The following is a 19421-nucleotide window of genomic DNA, read 5'->3' as shown; positions in this document are numbered from 1 at the left end:
CACCTCTAGTCCTTTCAAGGGCTTTTCACACTGCATTTACCCTCCAGTTTAGAGAGTAGTTAGCCCTAGGCTAAGGGAGCTGTCAGAGGCTAAAAGAGCTTTCACACAGGCACAATCCTGGAACATTCCAAAGTGGGCCAACCCTGACTTTAGTCTAGGGCTAACTGGTCCTGCTGCAGAGCAGGGTTAGCCCTGAGTTTGCAGAGTTATCCTGTGAAAATTGACTAAATCCAGGGCTAAAAGCAGCCAGAGTGAAACAGCATAGATAATCAGCCAGTTTAATGGAAAACGTGTGTGGGTGAGCTAGAAGAAGGACAGTGTGAATCATATAGCCCTGGGCTTAGCTTAATCCTGGGTTAACTATGTGTGTGAGAAAAGGGGCTAAGTTATCCCAGGGTTAGCTCTTAGCCCAGGGCTAATATGGAGTGCGAAAAGCCAATCACTGAGGGGAAGTGGTTGCAATCACAGTAGCAGCTGACACCCACGTGTAATGAAGTAGATACTGTATGTAGATTTGGTGTATGAAGATAGCACCCTTTCAGTCCAATGACAATTGCCCACCTGGCACACAAACTTTCTGGATATGCACTGAATACGTGCTGCAGTGTTTTCCCTCTTGCACCTGCCCGCATGTTCCAGCTCAGCCCATAGACTTTACATTGTGATGAAGTCACACATTTTTAAATCACTTTTCTTGACCCTAGGAAAGTTTTACAGATATAAAAACTCCATGGATACAAAGAGTCAGAATTGACCTGTTCAAGGTGTCCTGTCAACAGTTTTACAGATGTCTCTTTTACAGTGGTGGCTTGTGGGGAAAATTGTTGGTTGCAGGAGAATTTTTCACTGAAATACCACTGGAAAATTGGAAAAATGAAGGGTGACGCTGAGCAGCTCTATCTTGACTAATATATTACATCTATGGTGAACGTGCACAGATTTTGTTCTGGAGGAGCTGATAATGCTGTTGTCTGAATACCCTGGGCTGTACAACATGGCACCAGCAAGGAAAGGAAAAATAATACATTTCACTTGTGGAACCTGAGCCTATTTCCTTGGGGACTTATTTCATGAAAGACATACGTTTTTTTTGCCATTACCTTTATTGTATTACAATACTGCATTTTGTATTGCAAGCTATTTTGCAGCACGTGTTGTGGACTTTTGGGTGTGTTGTAGCACCGCAACGATGTTCACCGAAGCACCTGCCGGCCATCACAGCCTTGAACTGCAGTGGCAGCAGCTGCTTTTAAAAATGTCTGGTTGTCTCTCTTTCTCTCTTGTAGGTAGGCAGTTGTCAGGCTGGTTACCACGTGGCATTATAAAAAGGTCTAGAAGACAGCCACCTAAAAACTTGATTTTTAGGGAGATCTAGAGAAGGAGGTGTAGAAGTACCTAACTGAACTTTGCACAACTTCTCGTGACAGTAAAGCAATCTGTGAGAATTAACAGTACCTGTCAGGTGCACAGAGCACAAGCCTGTTCCCATGACAACTGACAATCAAAACAGACTGGAGGTGGAGGTGAAACCAGTCATACATTCATTTCCTTGTATAGTACCTGACATCTAAAAACAAGCTCTAGGAAAACTTCCAACTGCCAACATATTAAAACTCAGGAACTCACATTACATACACATCACATGCATGAGTTAGTCTACCAGGTAATTACTGGAACTATAAACATCATTATTTTGAACATGAGGACATTTCATTATGTGGAATTGTGTTCTTTGTTCTCAAACCGAAAGCTGGAAGTTTCATCATTGCTGACAGATCATGTCAGATCAGACACCACTAAAAGCCATAATTCAAACAACCACACCTCTGTCTCTTCTTTGTTTAAGTGTAACAGGATGCTTCATCTCTTCCTCTCTCTCTAGTGCTGTCACTCTTCTCATTCCACACTTCTTGAGAGTTATCAAACAACTGCAGCCCAGGATGGCAGGCTCAAACACTCAGTCAGCACAGTGCCTCATCTGTGTGGATGTCAATGGCAGAGGTGGAAATCCTCACTGAAAGGTGTCACAACACTATGTGGCTGCAAGGCTGGACAGGCAGGGTGGCTGAGACGCCCATTCATTCACATCAATACTGTGCAAAAATAGATTAACCCACACAGATTCTGAAATAGATCGAATTACTGTCAAACAAAACCCAACTGCTGCAACATGCATTGCAAGAGGAAAATGAGGAGAAAATGATGCAAGGAAGGAAGTATTTTTCATAGTTATTTGTATAAAAAAGGGTGAAACAATGACAGTTGAAACAAAGAGGTATAGTGGGCAGTTGGCTCCACAAAGTAAAAAAAAAATAAATTAAAAAAATAGCAATATTGAATCACAACTGCTAACATTTACATTTTAATGTTAAATATTTATCTGATGCTCTGTAACAGAGCGACCACTGACTGGGACTGAGCGTCTCACACAAACAGCTTAAAGCCTCCAGATTTTATTTCCTCTCAAGGGTTGCTGATGAAATCTGATGCGTCATCAGCAAATTACTACATTGCAGACCTTTTTTTTTCTAGATCAAATCAAACCCATATTGTTATTGCCCTCCTGACACTTTTACTTTATCAAATAAATCAGAATTTTTCAGTGTTTCCATGAGGACAAATAAATCAAATGTCTTATTGTTTTACGTCACCTGACACAACTGTCATTGGCTGTCATGTTGGTGGGGCCTGTGTTATTACTGTGTAACTGAAATGTGCGTAAAACAAAAACAGATGTGACAGAATTTTTGTTATTCTTGCTTGGCTTGTGCATGTCTTTTTTTGACACACCGATGCAGACATGAAAAGGACGTACATGCACAGCTCTTCAGAGAGGAACATACAGACTTGTGTGCACGTCTGTATGCACGTAGCCTTTTTTCCTGGGTTAAAAAAAATTATGTAAGACTCAGATTCTCAAAATCTCAAAATTTAAAACTGAACTTGATATGCTGCTTCATTTAGAAGGATCCAGGCCTCGTTTTTGTTTGTTTTTAAGTTTTTCAGTTTTATCTTATGTATTCTGATTGCCTCTTTTTTAAGTATGCTTGTTTTTTTGTATTATTTCATATGGCTCATCCTAATGTCATGAGTCCTACATAAAATACCTGTGTAACCCAATATATTTACACATTATTGGATGGATGAAGGTGGAGAGCGGGTGTTGGGAGAAATGGGAAGACACAGGACAATGGCTATGTGACTCTTTTACTGTGTTGTGTCATCATACTGCTGTATGTAATGACTATTGCATCTTAAAGATAAAAAACTACATATATTTTGAACAGATATGAAAAGCAGGGACATTTTGAGCACACACAGGCACTACAGATGCCCAGGCTTTTACTACAGCAGTATCAGGAGCACAAATACCTCATTTACAGTACATGTCTATAGTAGAGGACATGCATCTATAATGCTAAATGAGACCAGAACTAGAACAGTAGCACCTGTACTGAATTTCTTCCCTTTCACAATATGTATAGCTGGAGATAAAATGAAACAATGGCCATAGCCTGACTTCAAAACAGGCATCGCACTGAGATCATTCACTGCTTTCAATAGGCTTTAACTAGCTCTAGGCGTTGTCCTGTGAAAACACAGGGAGGAGAACAACAGGCTTTACAGTAGCGCTACAAGGACAATGCAACTCATTTATCTATATATTATATCTGTACATCACAACTGACCCCAACAAAACAGCCAGTACTGAATTACTTCCCTTCCTCAAGACTAATGGTTGGATAAAATGACACAATTGCTTTTGAACAGATTTTGCCTGCAGCCTTTAATTTAAAAGTGTCGTCATTCTTACCACAAGACAATGCTTAAAAAAATCAATTCAAACTAGTATTGGTAGTGTTCTGTGTAATTATGGAGAGCATTAGGTGTGTGAAGAGTAGACCGTTTCCTACCATCGCTGCTGCCGCGCGCGACCAAGACGTCTGGCGACGGGGTCTGTCGTGAGCGTGAGCCGAAGGAGTCCAGGCTGTCGAACGAGTCCTCGCGGCCGTGCCGTGGCGGGGAGAGAGAGTCGCTGCGCTCAGAGTCCCAGCAGTCGATGTAGCCGCTGTCCCGGATGCTGCGTTTAGGGCTCTCTGCCTCTTCCGCCTCCTGAACATGTATACAGTAAACACATTCACAAGTTATATCATATGCACAAATTAGCGTAAAATGTGTGTATGGAAAATGAAAGATATATAACAGCTGCAGAGTGTGTTCTTACATTCCTTCTGACAACTGAAGAGGATGTAATTTCACCTGGTTAAACAATATCTGAAGAATTTATTGACCTCCTGTCCCCCAAAAACATCTTACTACAAGACCAACTTTTTTAGACCTCTAAACTTTTCCTCTTTCCTTTCTTTGCATTTTCTCATCTTTTCTTCTGCTCAAATCCCTCTTTGCTACTCTCTCTTCACCTCAGTGACACCTCCCTTTGTATGTCTACAGTTGAAACACGTCTATGCAGCTAATGGAAGGTGGGGAAAGGCCTTTCCTGTCTACCAAAAGACTTCCTGTTCCTGACCCCTGGACCATCTGTTATGTAACTCCCAAACCTCTGACTAACTCTGTTATTATGTTTTCAACTAGGCTGTGCTGCCACAGAATGTACCACAGGAATGGTCTTATCTTTTGTCAAACCAAACTTAATCGATTAGTCAGTCAAAAGAAAAATCATTTGCCAAACCGTTTCAGTCATTTTTCAAGCAATAATGTCAAACATTAGCTGGGTACAGCTTTTTAAATTTAAGGACTTGCTGCCTTTCCTTGTCACTTATGATAGTAAATGAATGATCTTTGGATTTTGGTCTGGGAAATAGTGATGAGCATTTATGACAACTTCTTGACATTTTATAGTCAAAATGATTCATCGATGATCATGAAAATCATCTGCAGTTTAAGCAATGATGAGATTAATCGTCAGTTGCAGCACTAGTAGATTAAAAGTGCTTTGGTCAGATAGATTGATTGTTGTTATTGTTGATTATTGTTGTGGACGTCTGCTTTAAAATCCAGTGGCCAGGGTTCAGTCTCTCAGACCTTTATCCCAACTTTAACAAAATTCTTCTTGTTGCCTAAACCTAAAACCTACCCTTTACATTTAGATCTTCACTCAAACTACACAAACAAGCTGTGAAGAAAACTTAGAGAGGGACATCTCAAAGCTTGGAAAAATTAAACCAAAACTGATTGGCAGGTACAACGAAGGCTAAGTGAGATGATATATCAACCTGTTCTCATCCCAGGTTGTCAAACTGACATCTTTGTCCCGCTCCATGGTGTCTCAAACTGACACACAAGGTCCCCTTAGCTGCTGTATGACATGCTGGCAGACAGCCTTTTTAAATCATGGTTAACATGGTGAAAATATGACCATTTGGGGAGGTTTAGGTACCTGATCTACTTGGTTAGGTCATATTTTGGGCTAAAAAATGTTCTGTTTTGTATGTTACATGACACGACAAGTGAAGCAAGTCACATGAGGCACTCAACATCATGACTTTAAAATGTTTTTGTTTTACACGACACAGGAACTTTGACATCACGGGTGAAAGTCCCAGGTTTACTTGAGCCATCCATCCACCTCACCTCATCCATACAGCAACATTGTTGCTCTTTATGATACCTCAGCTGACACAGATGGGTTTACACTGAAGTAACTTGAAAGCTCAATGTGTCTCATACAGCTGCCAACAGGTACATTGTGCGTTTGTATGACAAAACCTTGTTTTTTGATGACATGAGAATGAGAACGAGTATACTTTTTCCTTATTTCTGTGAACTGACCCTTTAACTGATACTCCTATCCTGAGCTACTGACAATACGAGGGCAGATAAAACTGGAGCTGGACCACAAATTCACCTGTGTCTTGGATTTCAATCATCATTTTTAAGGTTCCAGTTCATTAGCATCACAAGTGAACAGGCAAGAGCAATTTAATCTTGAATGCATGCACCTGATGTGTTTTCCTCATTTTATCTCATTTTATTGTTAATGTCCTTTTTGTCTCATAGAAACGTGGCTTCGTTTTGGTCAGCTGCAATGTGTGAACATCTGGGAAAGTTATCCTGCTGAGTTGGCAGTGAGTTCTCACTTTTATACAACAGCAAGGGGACGTCACATAATGGAATAAATCGCATGGGGGTGACATCATGGTTATGAGTGGTTGTCATGTGTGAGTATGTGTGTCTTGGGGGCTTGCTAATGCTAACTTTCTGCTGTCTTTTTGGTTCAGTAAAGAGGTGGAATCAGGTCAAGATGACCGACCCAAGGGCCCAATTTAACAGAGGTCAGCCCTGGACCTTGGGTGGGGGGCGTTAAATACCACCTGAGAGGATTTCTGGGAGGTCTGTGTACGTTTAACAAACACACTCTTTCTGTGCATCTGAGAATAATTGCTCCAGTATAATTTGTGTGTTTTGTGATGACATTTGATTACTGCAGAGTTCAAAGCTGCAGGAATCAATCCTGTCTCTACCTCTTATACTGTACTCCACCAGCTGTGGTTGCTAGGAGATTTATAATACAACTACAACAACGACTGACTGCACTGTCCCTGTACTTCAGATTAAGATTTTCCTGATATTTTAGCCCTGCACGTTACTACATATGACTTAGCAAACCTTTCGCATCTGTGACAGCAGGCCCTCAAACTCTTTCAGGTCCAGCGTGGGCCCGTTGTAGGAGGTACAGCCGTTGGCAGCACGACCCAACCAGTAGATGGTGATTAGAACCTGCAGTAGAGGTGAGAAAAAAATACAGTCACACATCATGATAAAATAAGATGGTACTTAGTAAATAAAACATTGAGTGCCAAGTGGAAACAATGACAGATGTGTGCATACTTTCACTTAAATCAGAGTGAGGTTCCATTTGCTACCACTGTTATTACACTTTCTGAACACTCTCAAGAACCCATATGATGATGAAAATGATTTATGTTTAATCAGTAGAAGACAACACATGGTATACGACTTACAGGGATAGTTTGTATTTTTTGAAGTGGGGTGATATGAGGTACTGATCAATAGTCAGTGTATTAGCTGTCATAGATGGCGGTCACCATTTTGGAGAAGCGGCAGTAACGGTGTGAGAAGCTAAGCGATGTAAAGCTGTGGATGGGGTCAGCAGCAAAATGTTTTTTTTTTGCCACCTTAAAAAAGTATACACTATATTTAGAATATTTCTACTGTTTTACTTACCATCAGGCAGCCTTTTCTAACTGAAAACCACAGTTACAGAAGCCAAATATCTCTGTCTCCAAAGCCACTAAACTTCATTGTCAAAAACATAATTTTTATCTTGCAGCACACAGGACTTGCTCATGTACCACTGCCTAAATCAGTTAGTTTGTTTGTGTTACTATGTGATTTCAGAGTTTTAAAAGATCAGTTCAGATTCACCAAAGTCACACAATAACACAAACAGACTAACAAATTGAGCCAGTGTAGTCCAGGAACTCCTGTGTCCTGCGAGGTAAAATGACTATTTTTGCCAAAGGAATCTGGAGAGAGCAATATTTGGCTTGTATAACGGCGGTTTCTTGTGAGAAAAGGTTCAGTGATGAAAATGTTCTATGCAGCATGTATGCTACATAACCAATACAGATTTTTTTAAGTCGGCATTTTTCAACAGATAAAATAGGTTTTGCTGCTGACCCTGTCCACAGCAGTAGATTGCTTAGATTTCTACACCGGGGCTCCTGCTGCTCCTCCAAACCGGGAGGATGCTGACCACCATCTATTTTAGGTTTGATTTAATTTGATTCAGTTATTTCAAACATTTAAAAAAGAATGACAATACACATCAAAAACAGGACAAATACAAAATAAATCAAAGAGCAACATAAATTACATTTCATGTCCAAAAAGGAGTAGGAGGAAGCAACATGCTAGGTAAACTACTGATTATTTAATAAGAAGCTCATACAGTCCAAAAAAAAATCCAAACTATCCATTTAAGTCATCATCCAATAAGGCTTCAAATGCAATCTAATTCATAAAACACTGACACAGAGAATTGTTTAGGTTGGTATAAAACAACAGCAGCACAGGTCATCCAGTGGTCGTGAGTGTAATCTTGAATTAAAGTTCCTCACTGCAGTCAAAGTCTTTGTAATGATACCTTGGATCCAGAAACACTGTCCATTACACTGTCAAGACAAAATATGTCATTCAAGGTACACTCAGCCAATTTGTTTGAAGCCTGAGCTGGCTGTTCCAAAACAATCACTGCCACAAAATGAGTACAATTGTATCAAATTAGGGCTGCCCTATTCAAATACTTTTTTAGAAGAGCCACATTTGAAAAAAAGAAATGTGCCAAGAGGCCTGACATTTACATTTCTTATGTCCGACTTATAAAATTGGAGATTAAATGTGTAAAATAATGCACCTTTTTTCACTACTTCTTGCAAGAGAAATATCATGTACAAAAGTACAGAAAAAATACCTCTGCTTCAACATCTTTTAAACTTTTTAATAAAATAAATAGCTCTGTCCTTAAGAACAGATGTAACCAATCCAAAGAACTAGATTTCTGTAATTAAAGGGCCAGATTTGACCCATGGGCTGCAAATGGAATACGTCTGCATTAGAGTTTTGTAACTTAATGTTTTTCCAAGGACAGCTGTGCTATTCAATCATAGTAGATGTACAGTATGTACATGTAGCCAGGCAGCACTAGTCCTCTAAAATGGCAACAAATAATATTTTTCCATCTCATGGTTGTATTGAAGGAAGGTAAAAAGTGCACAAAGCAAAAACTTGAAAACATTTTCCACTCTGTTCCTTTCACTTTTCTCCCTGCAAAGTAATGCAAGTTGGTTTTCTGGATATAAAAGTCCAGCCTTCTCCAAAGAAGTTACATGTTAGCTAACGTGTCCTGCACAAACACAAGAGTGGGCCATTGTTGTGACCCTGAAACCAATCACAGGCACTTCTGCTAAAACACAGCAGCCCTTCAGGGGCCACAGTGATTTATATTTGTCTGGTAGCTAGCGTAGCCATGAGTGCATAAATTACCAGATCAATATCATCTTCTTCCCACACAGTAACCCTGTCGGATCAGTAGCTGAAGGAAGCCATACTTTTGACTCTTACTTGTAACTTCATGTCCTGAAGTAATGCTGAATGTGAGTGAGGAAGTGAAGCTCACTGCATTCAGTGTAACTCCCGTTGGAGTCAGCTAAATGCCTAAAATGCAAAATGTACAGATTGGCTGAAGCCACAGGGAGATCACACAGAGCTGCACCTTTAGCACTGTTAGCCAAGTGTTCCCAGCTATATTTACTGTGTCCATGTCAACCGGCACTCCACGGGGACCGCTTTGATAAGAAAGCTCAGCATGGCTTAATGTGTTTATTTCAGTCATACTGTCAGTGTAAACACCGCCTGCCGTTCAAATACACTTGGAGGAAGAGCAAAGAAACCGGCATGCTGATCAGAAGAAGCACAAAGTCTTTTCTGTGTGAAAATGTGCTGAATTCATCTTATATGCCAAAGTAGGCTCAGCCTTACTGAGCTGCAGCATTACATCAGGAAGGGATTTAATGTTTTGCTTGAAGACACTTCAAAAGATTGGACAACAGATCACCTGGGGTTAGGGCTGGGTATTGAACTTCAATACTTTTATGGCATCGACTGAATTGCTTCAATACTATTGAGTATTGAAAAATGCCTAGTCATTCAATACTAAATTTCAATACCTAAGCAGTAAATGTAATCAGTGCCAGTGAGCCAATAAGCACGCAGCATGCTTGTATCTAATAATGCTGGTGATTGGATTTCTAATGTTACACATTGTGCAGATATGTAGGCATTTTTATCACCAGGTCTTTGAACAGTTTCTTCCTTTACAGTACAATTACTCACTTTAATGTGCAATGTAATATTCTTTGTGTTAAATTTAATTTTGGTATTAAAAAAATATATTGTTCATGAAGAAGAGCTGAAGCCCAGGTATCGGGAACAGTACTTTTTGAATGATATCCTGCCCTACCATCAAATCAGTGGAGTTTTGACTGACAGAAACATTAGCAGCAGGCCTGATAGTGAAGTAATGCACACGGTCAGATTTGCTTTGCCTCCTCAGTTTCAACAGCTGTCCGATCTGACAGATGTGTAAAGACCTGTCCGAGAGGTTCCACTAAAAGATATCATCACTTTGTTTCCAGAAGACATGTACTGAATTCTATCATGATTGGACAAAGGATTAAAGTGTCATGGCGAATTAAGCCACGCCCCTTGTGTAGATATTTTGACTTGTGATGGTCATGTTATTTATTTATTTATTTTTTTTTAATGATTTGGTTTACTTATAATACAAAAGTGTATGTCAGTCCTCTAATACTGTATGCCAAATTTAGTGTTGATTGATTCAAATTCCATAAAGTAGCTGTCATTTTACTGTTTAATTAACATTATAATTAGCAAAAAATCCACCATGGTGGACCCCTGTGGTCCGCAGGCTCTTTTGAAGAGCACACTGGGCTGCACATTGAGCTCTGTCCAATTTAAAGTCAATCAAACTTTGTTGTGAGGGGTGTGGCCTTTTCAAAATCACGCCAATTTTGGGGCATTAACTATAGACATAAAGCCCAACAAAACCCATCAGCCTTGAACCCTAACTATAAAGAGCAGAACCAGGAGACTGCCCTGTAGGTGCACTGCAAGAAGAGCTGGAGTAAGTAGAGTAGGTACAAATGTACAGAAACAGATTATAGGTAGGTAGATCAGCTAGAGTTTGAAAGCTGATGGAATAGAAATAAATAGCCTGTGATCCAACCAGAATTCTTTTCAAATGTACATCAAAACTGCTTGTGATAGATCTGCAGTTTTGTCATTCGTTGTTATGTAAGTTACATTACAATTTCATTGTACGTAATGTTTCATCGTGCTACTGCACACAATGGTACAAACGTTACGTATTGTGCTAAAGTAATATTGCTCTTGCTGTGGTTATGCTTCATTATCTGCACACTTTAGCACCCTGAACAGCAGACTGTACTGCTTGTGTGTCACCAGTATAATGACAACATCCGTGCCAGCTCCCATTGGAAGTGGGTCAGCACCAAATCTGTTTCAGTTGCTTATTGGTATGCTTTAAACGCATCAATATTGATCCAAACTGCACAACACAATGGGCCAACATGCCACAACTGTGACCGGATTATTCAGAATCTACAATAAACAACCACACAAGATCAAAACCTGGACACGAGCACTCAGTTACAGTCGTGCAACTAAAACATGTCAGTAGAGTTTTGACTAGCAGACAGGCCTGACAGTGAAGTAACGCACAGGGTCATATTTGCTTTGCCTCTTTCTGCGGATGTCTGATCTGGCAGATGTGGAAAGACCTGTCCAAGAGGTTCCATGAAAAAATAAAAACATTGTTTCATGTGCACACACATGCAGGTGAAGCATAAACAAGGGCAGGGATGAACCCAAATATGCACCTACAATGTAAACACATACACACAAGCCCATGCATGCACACATTTAATCACATGTCACAATCCACAGAACTGCAGTGGCACATATACATTAATGAAGATTCCCTGTACTAGTCATCACAATACACACATACACAATCAGCCCTTCCTGTCCACACCTGCACCTGCTAAACAACCATCTCTTAACTGCAGCTATATTCCACACATCCATGTAACATTAATACTGCTTCTATTGCAAAATCCAGCCAGTTTGCCAAAAAACGGCTTTACCACCAATTCAGCAAATTCTTCTTGGTGCAGTTCCTTCACCTCTCCATATGTGATGTGCTGCAGAGACAGCTGGTATTAAATCCTAGTCCTCCTCAGCTTGAGCCTGCAGGGCAGATCCATAGCGTAGTAGCGTACTGGAATAGCAGGTCCTGGCTGCTGTGACTTTATGGGCCGTTTGCTGTTGCTGCAAATGCTGGCTAATGTGGCTGAGAGTCCCTGTGTGCAGTCAGCTAAATGAGCTAGCAGCCCAGGCCGGCTCCGCAGCCTGACACATTAACTTGTTCAGTGCACAGCAGCATCACAGAGAGAGAGGGAGAGAGGGAGCAGGCTCTGGACTGCAGAGTGGGCAGGGCTAGCATTATGTGTTCTACTTCTTCTTAAAGCAGCAATATTTGAAAAACAGAAGAGGTTGCTGAGGTATATTTTAACAAAAATAGACAATAGTAGGATTGTAAAAATGAATAATTAGAAGACTGACAGAACGACAGATGTTGTCCATAAGAATTCCTCAGAAACAAGCCTGTCTGCTCAGTGTAGTCTAATATAGTTTCTGTGTATTTGTGTCCTTACAGAACACAACACTGTTTTATTAATGGGTTGCTAAATTAATTAACACCTCAATCTAGATGACATTTTCAAATTAATTTTATAAGAATTTTTTTAACTATGCCTTTTACTTAAAGAGATAGTTCACCCAAAAATGAAATTTCACTCAATATCTACTCACCCCTATGCTGATGTGAGGATGGGTGAAGATGGGATGGGTTCACAAAACACTCCTGGAGCTTCAGCAGAAAACAGTGTTGCAGCCAAATCCGGTACAATTGAAAAGAATGGTGACCAGTTTTAAAATGTAAAAAATAACACAAAATGTCTCCATAATGCTCATATGGTGTAATACAAGTGTGCGTAAGCTGCGGCATTAAAATTTGGCCCAAAATGACGGTATTTACACCATGTTTTTAGTCTAAATGTCAACTGTAGCCTCTCAGACCTGATCCACGCCTGAAGGTACACAAGCTCTTGCCCAAGCGGCGCGACATGAAATATACGAGATCTCACGATACCTTCACATCTGTGTTTACATGCTACCTGGAAGTGCCTGAGACAACAGAGAGAGATCTGCTCAAAAATAGTGACTTTTTAAGCGCACAGTTGACTTCGCAAACTTTCAACGAACAAGAAAATGTCCAAGGACTTCGACATAGAAGAGGAACATCATTTCTTTGCTGCAACCGTGCTGCTTGGGTGAGAGCCTGTGTACCTGTTTCAGTTGTGTGCACAAGGATCAGGTCTGAGAGGCTACAGTTGACATTTAGGCTAAAAACATGGTGTAAATGGCGTCTTTTTGGGTCAAATTTTAATGTTGTGGCTTACGGACACTTGGATTACACCACATGAGCAGTATGGAGACATTTTGTGTTTTTTTGTGTTATTTTTTACATTTTAAAACTGGTCACCATTCACTTCAATTGTACTGGATTTGGCTGCAACACTGTTTTCCACTGAAGCTCCAGGAGTGTTTTGTGAACTGGAGATCTTCACCCATCCTCACATCAACACATGGGTGAGTAGATATTGAGTGAAATTTCATTTTTGGGTGAACTATCACTTTAAAGCCACTACATGGAGTTTTCATATGTTGTTGATTTTAGAGTCACCTGTGAATAAAAGTCTGGGAAAATGTAAACAGGCTTGTTTTATCTGATTACAAGAAGACTCTGACCTGACGGCAGACATTAAGAATAACTACACCAAGACAGCAGATCTTGTCTCCAATTATCTCATTAACTTATGTAGGTCATATAGAGGCATAAGTAATAAAATGAGACAATTTCGTAAACAGTTACACTCCTTGTAGCATTCAAACAACTTTTAATTTCATATAGTTCATCATATAATTTCTTCTTTCTAGAATTTCTAAAGAAAGTAGATGAGGTGCCTTTAAATTTTAAGCTCCCCCTAACTGGAACAATCTGTCAGTTCACTTAGATCTATAGTATTACCTCCTTTCATTTCATTGAAGCATCTATTTTTATTAATAGCAACCTACTATTGCTTCTAATTATTCTTAAGTTATGGAAATAATTTACCTCGATTGTGTGGGTGTATGTAAATTCATGTATATAGCTTGTTTGTTTTGGTATGTGTACATTCTCTGTATGTATTTTGGCATATTAAAGAGAATCAGTGGACGTGGGAGTAGTTAGGGCTGGGAGAACTTATGTGACTGTATGTGTGAGTGTATCTGTGCTGTATTTTCTGTATATTTGTGTTAAGGACCCCTGAGATATGAGACGATCCATCTCAAGGGGTTTATCCTTCTTATGAAGTTGTAACGTATGCAGAATGTGACCACCCATACTAGTTAGAATATGCAGAAAAAGAAAAAAAAAATAATTAAAAAAAATAGCTGCAAGTGGTAATTTGGTGGGTTTAAACCCTTTCACATTCACGTTGCTTCACCTCAGCTTGTTTAATTGTGTTTAAAGAAGGACTGAGACCAATCACACACTGTGATCACCATCACAAAGCCTGCAGCATTTAATAATTATGCACTATAAGTTCTGTCACTCACCTCCCCTTCATTGGATTTGAATGTGTACCTTCAGGACATGGGGCTGGAGGTTTTCAGTTTAATGAGGAGTGGTCAAAGGAACCTGAGTTATGAGTTTCATCAATCAATATGGACCATTGGATTTCAGTCAATACTTCAACTTGGAGCACGCACACCACAGCTGATGAAATTCTGACTACTTGGTAGACCTACTCCCAATTATGGCCTGAAGACGTGTACTGAATTTTATCATAATTGGACAAATGGTTAATGAGTTATGTCCTGTTATCTGCCCCTTGCGAAGAGATTTTGACTTATGGCGGCCAAGTATTTTGACTGATCTTGCTCATTTGTAATAGAAAAGTCTCCATCCCTTGATGGTGTGTACCGAATTTGGTTTTGATAGAGTCAAAATCCATTAGTAGTGGTCATTTTACTGCTTTTCAGTTTATGCTAATTAGCAAAAAATGTCAGGCCTTTATGGTCCAATCGGGCCCATATTTCTTGGGAACCTGATGCAGATCATTCCTGTACTTGGGCCAGCTTCTGTGTTTCTAGCTCATTCAAGCTCACAACAATTTGTTTTCTGGCAGAAAATCCTCAACTATGAAGAGCAGAACGAGGAAACTGTATTGTGGGTGTAATACAAGAAGAACAAATGGATAGAGACAGAAGACAGGCAGAGAGGTAGATCATATGGTGTTGGAAAATATAAACCAATAGAAGATGTAGAGCTTAAATATACAGTAGAACAGAAGGAGTAAAAGGAGGTAGACTGCATAAAATAAAAAGATTTGATGGGGAAATCTATATATGATAGATAAAACTGGGCAGCCAGAGTAGGTAAAACTAGAATATCTTCAACCCAGAGAAGAGAGTCAGTGTTAGTATTGTAAGTAGTAGTAGTAGTATACTAGTGGAATAAGAGAGTACAGAGAGCTGACTGTAGAGTGAACAGAGCTGGTGTAGCTGGAACAGACATGACAAGAGCAGCTGAAAGAAAAGAGAGTGACAACCACAGCACAAACAGTAACACAGGACCATAATAACAGTTTCCATCCAAACATACATTTAGCACACAAACAGATTATCCCACTGTAATCCAGAAGTATCACTTACATTCTTGAGTCTTCGGCTGCAGTCGCTTCCCCTGGGAGGACGAGACAAGAGAGGGAGACAGAGTGAGGCACTGACTTCTGGTGTAATTTAATGAAAATCTCTTACATAAAAATAACAGCAGACACCTTTGAAACCGACCAACTCCCACATACCCATGCAGCAAAAACAAAACTTATTGAATACATAGAGGAATCTGCAGAGGCTGTAGCCCACGCAGGCAGAGATAACAGATTCTACGCTTACATCTCTGAATCCAGTTTGTTGTTTGGTGATGTATTTGTTAAATATTTCCAGCAGTTATGTTCAACGGCTGCAGTTTGACTTCATTTATCTAAAATACAAAGACCATCATGGAATATTTTCATTAGTTCCTCTGGAATACATAGTAAGGGTGTCTTTTTAGATCTGCCATTTTAGTCCAGGCCATTTTAGTAATTTATCATTCACAAGTTACCCTTTTACACCTTACATTCAAGTGCATTTTGGGGTAATGAGACTGTGATCGGGTAGCACTTGACCACATGGCAATACAGGTGTAAATGCATCGGAGATGGATTGGAGACAGACTGTGATCCAACTGGCCAAACCATAGACAGTATTCAGGGACACACTGTTATTACATTATTACATTGTCATTATCTACTCACCCTCATGTCAATTGAAGGGTGACTTTAGGAGACGTGGATTACACTAGATGACCAGCATGGAGGTATTTTATGTTTTCTATTTGGTTGTTTTTTCCTGAAAACTGGTCACCATTCACTTCCATTGTTTGGGAGATTCTGCAACACTGTTTTCCTGTGAAACTCCAGCAGTGTTTTGTGGACTAAACAACTAAACTCAACCTTTAATCAGCATTACTGTGAGTAGATAATGACTGAATTTTCATTTTTGGGTGAACTATCCCTTTAAACACAGTCGAGTTTTCAATCCACACACCACAACAACGTGGGCAGAAATTTGGCGACTTTGTCTCTGGATTTAACAACTTTTCAGACCTTCTTTGCCACTTTATTTCTAAAAAGCAATTTAGTGACTTATTTTGCCAACAGCGCCGAGGTCTCCCTCCCAAGATGAGCTGTGTGTAGGCAGTCAGCACGCTGTGTGTGTGGCTGCAGCTTTTAAATATCCTCATAGTTAATTTGAGCATCTCTCTCACTTGTTCTCTGCTCCTGGGTGTTCCTTGTGGAGTCACAGGAGGACCATAAAATTATATATATAAAAGAATAAAGAAATAATTGTGGAAAAATACCAGTAAATAGTTAGTCTATTCACCTTTTATATGGCTTAAAGCGATCGCTCCGTTGCTGCAACCAACACAACCACTAAACTTTATGCAAATAAATGTGGAATGTCTTCATAAACATGCCAGTGAATTTATGATGTCATATGGTGACTTATACCAACTTTTGGAGCCCTTTACTAGCCACATTATTGTAAAAGCATTGGCAACACTAATCCTGATCAGATCAGTGTGGACCCTGGAGACACATATTACTACCAGGTGTAAATGTATCATAAAATCATATCTGGATACAATCTGGATACGCATTTTATTGCAAGGTGTAAATGGAGTGAAAAACTTCTTTAACCTTTCTTTCTCAACAGAGAGTCAGAAGAGACAGATGTCACAGTGGGGACACATAATTGACTGCCAAGTGATCTCTGGGAGGTGCTGTGCAGAAACACCACAGCAGTGGCCACTTAGTGCCATAGATGTTGCCAAAATGAAAAGATTTGGATCTTGCGGATCACCACTTGAAGCTATAAATGGGAAGTGGAATGAACCAGTTGTAAATCTGACCCCAACACACACTTGTGTTGTGGAAACATATACTTCTAGGCTAAGAAAGAGAGAGACAGCAGCACCAGAGAAATAGACTAAAATACAGACACACACAAAGAGGTACAACAACATTCAAGACCTGGGTTTCTCCATAACTCCACAAAATCCATCTCTCTTTTCCTAAACTGAGACTGCTATCCACAAAAAATCTGTGCAGCCTGAGGAAAGGTCAAAAATCAGACACACACTTTTCAAAATAAGGTGAAGTGATGTCTCTCCTTAACTGTGGAAAACAGTTATACACAAACTCACAAAATAAAGTACCACACATATAATACAAAGAAAAGAAAAGTTGAAAATCTTAAAAAGAGCTCTTACGACAGAGCTGAGGGCAAAAGGAGACCTGCCAAAGTCAAAGCACCCTAATGGAGGAGGCTGCTCATCCTCAGACTTCAGCCTGGATTGTGACCAAAGAAATCTGTACTCAGGCTCATTGGGTTAAATGCTCTGCAGTATAACCACGTTCTAACCCAAAAACCAGCCTTAGAGGAGATCAAATAATTCTCAATTTTTTTACTGGATTAAAAAGGAGCCAATGGTGAGAAGCCAGGATAGGAGGGATGTGGTTTCTCTTTCTGGTGTTGTGAGATGGCTGGCTGCAGAGTTTCACAAGATTTGTCAGCAGGAAAACATGATGGTTTGGATATGCTGACCTCATTACGCCCTATTATGAATCACATCCCATTATCAAGTAAGAATAATTATTGGTAAGAATCACATGATTTTTATGGATGATGGATGTTCATCTTACATGGATGGGCAGGTTCCCATATACATTTACAGTATGGCAGTGGTTCACAACCTTTTTGCCTTGCTGCCCGCCTCTCATATCTAATGAAAGCTGACCCCCCCCCCCCCCACACACACACACTTTTCAAGGTCTGAAAAGTGCTTGGATTTTGAATAATCTACTTGAAACTGTAATCACACTACCTTAATAATAAACTGCTGCCTGACTGAATTAGTCAGTTTCTCTTGTAACACAACAGTCATCAACACACTGCTCCTAACTGTGTTATAGCTGCCATTAGCTTGTCAGCTCAGTTAAGTGTCCTATCAGACTGGGCCTCAGCCTCTGAGACTGGTGGGGGCCAGTCTGACAACTGGGGTACCAATATGATTTAAAGCAGCTCCGACTAGGACAGGATAGGAGTGGCATGAAGAGGGAGAAGAGCAAGTCTCTCTATTGTCTCTCCAATAGTGGACCACGTTTTCATTTTAAAAAAAAAGAAAAAAGAAAGAAAGAAAAACACCTAAATTTGGGAGCTGTACTTACAGACCTTTTTCTCACTGTTGCCACCTGTACATTGCTGCTAACTGTGCTGTAGCTACCATTAAATAGCTCAGTTAGACTGGGACACAGTTTGATGACTGAGAAGACAGTACCTGAGGTGATTTAATGTTACAGTGTCTCCAACCTGATGATGAAGACACAGTGTGTTCAGGCAGGAACAGGAGAGGCGTGAAGCAATTAAGAAGCATGTTTAAAGCGAGTATACATCATCTATCATATTGATAAGTCTGCTATCATTTGTCTTTGTGAAGTTGGAAGTTGTTTATTACTGTATTCTGAACAATGAGGTTATACTGTGTTAAAATAAAAAGACAAAATGTTCAGTCTCCTCTGGTTGTTCCGACACATCCAGAGTCATTACCTGTTTTGCTGTTAGTATTTAACAGCTGCGTGCATCAGGTCCTCTGTGACCTATTGTTACCCATAACACCCTTCTCTGTGTAGGTTCGTAGAAGATGTTTACACATATATTTAGAGAGGCGTAATTACAGCTTAACAAGTCCTTACTGTATATAAATTGCCCTGTAGCTATTTCTACTGAGGATCCAACTAATACAAAAACAAATCTCGGTAAATCATCTTGTAAGGCTAAAAAATAGCTTATAAAAGGATGATGTAGTGCATCACCTTGTATAGGAAATAAACTGCACAATATGGAAAACAGAACAGTATACAGTACATAGTATATATGTTATGATGAGACTGTTTATAACTAGTTTCCAAAGCCTGGGGGTCCCAAAGTCCAACTCATTCAACACACAAATGACACCCAAATTGCAGTTGCGTGAGTTTTCCATGACAGCAGTGACCTGACAAAGAGAGGAGTGAAAGAGGAGAAGAAGAGCAAGGTGAAAGTAGCTGGAGGGAATCATCAGT

The 19421-nt window shown here is 39.9% G+C and overlaps 1 protein-coding gene across 2 annotated transcripts in view; it reads right to left on the bottom strand.

Moving 5' to 3' along the window:
* The window catches only part of LOC146327277 (LIM and calponin homology domains-containing protein 1-like), a 152817-nt gene that overhangs the window by 51090 nt on the left and 82306 nt on the right, over positions 1 to 19421 (bottom strand). For both annotated transcript variants that reach the window (XM_084719805.1, XM_084719804.1), the window contains exons 6-8: positions 15406 to 15436; positions 6628 to 6738; positions 3915 to 4113 (exon numbers count right to left, since the gene is read on the bottom strand). In XM_084719805.1, the coding sequence (XP_084575931.1) occupies positions 3915 to 4113; positions 6628 to 6738; positions 15406 to 15436 (341 nt within the window). The remainder of the gene's footprint in view (positions 1 to 3914; positions 4114 to 6627; positions 6739 to 15405; positions 15437 to 19421) is intronic.

Source organism: Lutjanus erythropterus, chromosome 5 (genome assembly GCF_056507025.1).
Source record: "Lutjanus erythropterus isolate fLutEry1 chromosome 5, fLutEry1.hap2, whole genome shotgun sequence".
Taxonomy (NCBI): domain Eukaryota; kingdom Metazoa; phylum Chordata; class Actinopteri; order Lutjaniformes; family Lutjanidae; genus Lutjanus; species Lutjanus erythropterus.
The sequence above is the reverse complement of the archived record's forward strand: the minus strand, read 5'-3'. Positions and strand labels throughout refer to the sequence as shown.